The sequence below is a fragment of the Miscanthus floridulus genome, chromosome 18, assembly GCF_019320115.1.
Source record: "Miscanthus floridulus cultivar M001 chromosome 18, ASM1932011v1, whole genome shotgun sequence".
In the NCBI taxonomy this organism is placed as follows: domain Eukaryota; kingdom Viridiplantae; phylum Streptophyta; class Magnoliopsida; order Poales; family Poaceae; genus Miscanthus; species Miscanthus floridulus.
In genome coordinates, this window is record NC_089597.1 from 9,040,739 (window position 1) to 9,046,149 (window position 5,411).

At 47.8% G+C, this 5,411-nt stretch overlaps 1 protein-coding gene across 2 annotated transcripts; it reads left to right on the forward strand.

The window, feature by feature from the left end:
- Positions 1–264: 264 nt before the first annotated feature.
- Positions 265–3,593, forward strand: LOC136520445 (6-phosphogluconate dehydrogenase, decarboxylating 1-like). Of its 2 annotated transcripts, none has more exons than XM_066513980.1 (2): positions 265–570; positions 1,824–3,593. In XM_066513980.1, the coding sequence occupies exon 2, from the start codon at positions 1,832–1,834 to the stop codon at positions 3,275–3,277; it is 1,446 nt and encodes a 481-aa protein (XP_066370077.1). In that variant the 5' UTR covers positions 265–570; positions 1,824–1,831; the 3' UTR covers positions 3,278–3,593. The 2 variants fall into 2 exon arrangements, with proteins under 2 accessions (XP_066370077.1, XP_066370076.1); XM_066513979.1 differs by having other exon boundaries at positions 266–575.
- Positions 3,594–5,411: the final 1,818 nt, after the last annotated feature.

The following is a 5,411-nucleotide window of genomic DNA, read 5'->3' on the forward strand; positions in this document are numbered from 1 at the left end:
TGTCATAACCCACCATCGTCAATCAACCGATGTGCGATAATGTACTACTACTAATCACCGAGTTGACATGCACGTGACATCACGCTGACGGCGTCGGAATGCTCCAAAGACGAATCGAAAGCCGCCGTGACGTGGGTCCCTGCCGTCAGTGGGAACGGGGAAGGTCAGGTGGGGGTTGGGCCCGCCACGTCAGTCTCACCAACTAACCCATCGTCACGGGCGGCTTCGGCGACGGCGGCCGCCGGGCGAGGACGGGACGGGTATGAGATGAGCAGGCGACCACGCGGGGGCCCACCCGTCGGCGTGGCTGCCCCCTACCCCTGCTCGTCAACAACCACCCCAAGCCGCCACGCGGCTGCTGCGCGAGACCTTCCCCCGCCGATCGATAGGCGATTGATAGATATTTAAGCGGGGGTGGGGAGGGAAGGTGACTGGGCGAGGGAAAGGGAGGTAGGTGGACGGTGGTGGTGGCATCGCCAATTCAACTCCGCATCTGCATCGGCGGCAGCGCGATTCACACCGGCCAGCGGCGACCAGGCGGAGGAAGGCAGCACGCCAACACCACCAGAGGTGAGGTGAGGCTCCCGGCTCCGGATCCCCCCTCCCGATCTCTTGGTCTGCCGCTTGCCCGATCCCAGCTCTGTATCCATCCATCTGTCTCGCTGCCGCTTGCCGCTCCGTCATCCCCAGATTTCAGTTCCACCGCGCTCAGTTTTCTTTTTTGGTTCCTATTCTCTTGTTCCCGAACGATGGGGACGGGAGGTGGTCGGCCGGTTAAAATCGTGTAGAGATCGAGATGATTGCGCTGCTAGCTCCGATCGCCGATTCTTAGTTTGCTGCCTGCCGGTCCAGATCCATGGAAGCAAGCCGATGAACTCAGCCAGGGGACAGAGACGCGTTAGGGCATTATTACTTTGCCCGCTCGCTCTCTTCTCTTCCTAATCACGACCTTTTTTTATTAGCAGTGCTGTGTATTCAGTTACATACGTCGTATCAGTGAAATTTCAGATGCTTTCATGAGCTGGTTGGTTGTTAATTAGGCGCTGTAATGTAATCCTATAGACCTATATGTAGCCTGTGACTCCAGGTCAGCATATGATCTTGATCCTCCACTTATGTATTCACCTCATCGATCGCATATTCTTCCTAGTTAAAAAATAGATTTTGTTTTCAGGATCCTACCAGCTTCCTGTCATTTGCATATGCGTTGCTAAAAGTTAAAACGTATGCTGTCCTTTACCTGTCGGGTTACTTTTAAACTTTGTTGCTGGTGGCAGTAACATTGCCAGTTTACCACCATAATTTGTCCATATGCTTAAGGAAAAACAAAATAGTCATTTCTGTCATGCTGGTTATTTACCATCTTTTTTTTTACTGTCTTTAGTTTCTCGGTATTTTCTTTACGATAAATGAGTATTCAAGGTTCTTTATCCTTGTCACTTATATGTACGATCAATATCACCGTGTCTGAAGATTTAACATGCATGATGTCCTACTTGCCAAGTTCCTCTTGAATTATGTTGCTGGTGGCAGTAAACTTTGCACCACAATGTGTCCACATGCTTAAGATGAAACAAAAAAAAAAAACACAGTTGTTTCTGTCATGCTGCCTATTTTTTCAGTTTATTTCCTGTCTTAGTTTCTCAGTTATTTGTTTCCAACAAATGAGTATTCAAGTTTCCTGCTTATATTTATGTATACAGTCAATTTCATTGGGTCTCTGAAGATTTAACATGCATGCATTGTTTTTAGCCTTTTGAGGTGAGTGAGATCTCCATAGACTAAACTTTGCAGTGTCTGATGTATCTGCTGCATTTTTTCAGTGTAGGAGATGGCGCTCACAAGAATTGGTCTTGCCGGCCTTGCGGTCATGGGGCAGAACCTTGCCCTCAACATTGCAGAGAAAGGCTTCCCCATCTCTGTCTACAACAGGACAACCTCCAAGGTTGATGAGACCGTGCAGCGTGCCAAGGCAGAAGGAAACCTTCCTGTGTACGGCTTCCATGACCCTGCATCCTTTGTGAACTCCATTCAGAAGCCGCGTGTCGTCATCATGCTTGTCAAGGCCGGCGCACCAGTTGACCAGACCATTGCGACGCTCGCAGCTCACTTGGAGCAGGGCGACTGTATCATTGATGGAGGGAACGAGTGGTATGAGAACACTGAGAGGAGGGAGAAGGCCATGGAGGAGCGTGGCCTCCTCTATCTTGGAATGGGTGTCTCTGGAGGAGAGGAGGGTGCCCGCAACGGACCGTCCTTGATGCCTGGAGGCTCATTTGAGGCTTACAAGTACATTGAAGACATTGTTCTCAAGGTGGCTGCTCAGGTCCCTGACAGTGGCCCATGTGTCACCTATATTGGCAAAGGTGGATCAGGCAACTTTGTCAAGATGGTTCACAATGGAATTGAGTATGGTGATATGCAGCTGATTTCTGAGGCATATGATGTTCTCAAGTCAGTCGGTAAGCTCACCAACAGTGAGCTGCACCAGGTGTTCTCCGAATGGAACAAGGGTGAGCTCCTTAGTTTCTTGATTGAGATCACGGCTGACATATTTGGCATCAAGGACGAGCAGGGTGAGGGCTACTTGGTCGACAAAGTCCTTGACAAGACCGGGATGAAAGGAACTGGGAAATGGACAGTGCAGCAGGCTGCTGAGCTATCGGTTGCTGCTCCTACAATTGAGGCTTCCTTGGACTCCAGGTTCCTGAGCGGACTGAAGGACGAGCGGGTTGAGGCTTCCAAAATCTTCCAAGGGGATTACTCCACTGGCCTACCAGTGGACAAGGCACAGCTGATCGAAGACGTGAGGCAGGCCCTCTATGCCTCCAAGATCTGCAGCTATGCTCAGGGCATGAACATCATCAAGGCCAAGAGCTCAGAGAAAGGATGGGGCCTCAACCTCGGCGAGCTAGCCAGGATCTGGAAGGGCGGATGCATCATCCGCGCCATCTTCCTTGACCGCATCAAGAAGGCCTACGATAGGAACCCCGACCTCGCCAACCTCCTCGTGGACCCTGAGTTTGCACAGGAGATCATGGACAGGCAAGCGGCATGGCGTAGGGTGGTCTGCCTTGCCATCAACAATGGCGTCAGCACCCCAGGCATGTCCGCTAGCCTGGCCTACTTCGACTCCTACCGGAGGGACAGGCTGCCTGCCAACCTGGTGCAGGCCCAAAGGGACTACTTCGGGGCTCACACCTACGAGAGGGTTGACATGCCTGGCTCTTTCCACACTGAGTGGTTCAAGATTGCGCGCAACATCTCCAAGAACTGAGCTGCTGATGCTGCTCCACGGATGGCATGCCATGGCACACATTGTCATGGTTTTCCCATTTTCCTCATCTTTGATTTCTGCGCAGTGTTGAGTAATCGGTAATGTACTACTTGTAGGGGAGGTACTGTCGTTAAATTTGATTTTTCGCGCTCAGTGCTTAATTTGGTTCAGGAAGTTGAATTTGTCTCTTTTCTTTCCGTGTAAGCGGTTGGAATGGAGAACAATGATGTTTCTTGGAACTTCTCTTTGATCTTTCTAAGTTCGTTACTATATGAATAAATACAAGCATCTTGACATGCTTGTGCTTGTCGATCAATCTTGCCTTAAGAAAATACCGTTCTTCCAGCACTCCTTCATGCGGTCGGTTCTGGATAACATTCTTTGCAGGCATGTTAGTAAGTTTGTTATACGGATAAAGCATTTTGACGTGATTATTATGTTTATTGATTTCCTTCACCCTGATAAAAGACACTCAGTAATCCTTGACTAGCATCTGAACAACTCTATCTATGTTCTGGATAATATGCTTTGCAAGCATCTCCATTCAATCTGTTTCTGTCTACAACTTGCGTATGATAATTTACCACGCACTGTTCTTCGTTGTATCCTCTGTTTTTTGCTCCTCCCTGTTTACTCGATGCACTGTATGGTTTGCATATTATTACAGAATCAGCGATAGAGTTCGGTTAACAAAATGCTATCAGATATATACAAGGAAATTGACAGATGCAAAGTAACAAGCCGACTAGTGAATGATCTGGTCATCTGGACAGTTGATGAGCACTGATCAAGCCTGCAACAGAGTCAAAGCATCTTCAGCTTTGGCAATGGAGCCTCCTCCGCCAGAGGAACGGTGTGGTGCGTCTCATTACGCCAGCACAAATCGAAAGCTAATTGTCTACACGAAGCTCAGGACGCAGGAGCCATTGACCCACTGTTACGTTGGACGCGTGTAGCAGCAGAGGCGCGCTCCGCTCGCGCAGCCGTTTCTTTTTTTTAAATAATATTTTTTAATGATTAATCGCAAATCTGGTTGTTGTGTGAAATGAACTGTAAACGTAGGGCCTCTTTGGCACCGTTTATGCCGGCTTCGGCTTCATCTGCACAAATTAAGGTACTGTATGTAAGTCGGGGTTAAAATAAATTAGAAGTCGAAAAAAACCAGGTTTTCTGGCTCCACGGGTTTCGTGCCATTTTGGATAAGCCTTATCGGCTGCTGGATGGCCGATTCGGCCCACAGACTTTGTGTTGGCAGACAAGGCGCATGATCGCTGGTTGGTTTCTGAGCTGATTTGGGCTGGTTTGGACTGGTTGGTGCTGGTTTGTTGTAAGAGAAAAATACTGTTGGTTGGCTGGTTTGGACTGATCAACCAGCGAACAGGGTGATGGACCAATCGGCGATTGGCAGGAAGCCCTGTCGCCAGTGCACAGGCCGATTACCCCTGTAGGCTTTCCGAGAGCCCACTAGTCTTCCTGGCTAGGCTGTCGCCATTCCCGTGAAAAGCCTAGTGACCACTGTTTTTTTTGAAGCTCTAGTGACCACTGTTGATTGAAAGGGACAAGAGCTGGCAACGACTTCTCTTGTCCACGCCTCTAGCCATTGAAAGATTTGACAGGTGCTACTGTACCACTGCATGCACGCAAGAAAGAAGATACAGTACTCGCTTCCAAAAGAGTGTAACCCTGTTGGAATATTATTAATATTTGTATTTCTAAATAATTTTATTATAAAAATATATTTAATAATTTATCTAATGATACTAATTATATACCATAAATATTAATATTTTTATATATATTTGCTTAAATAAAGTTAAAATATTTGACTTCTTGAAAAGTGAGAACGATACTCTTTGTGAGAAGGGAGTATTTACTGAAAATGGATATCGAGTTATTTATTTTCTAAATTTTGTTCAGATATGTTTAGGTGGTCTAATCCGTGACCACAACTTAGCACACCATAGGTCAGTCATGGCACAAATTTTTTTAGCTATTTGGTTTACTTCCATAACTACGGCGCACCACACTTTCTTAGCACCCAATATCACAAGACTGATTTTCTTACTAAAGTTTATGTTGGGGGAACGCCCTAGGCACGCCGCCCCATCACAGTCTCGGTCGCGCCCAAACCCTC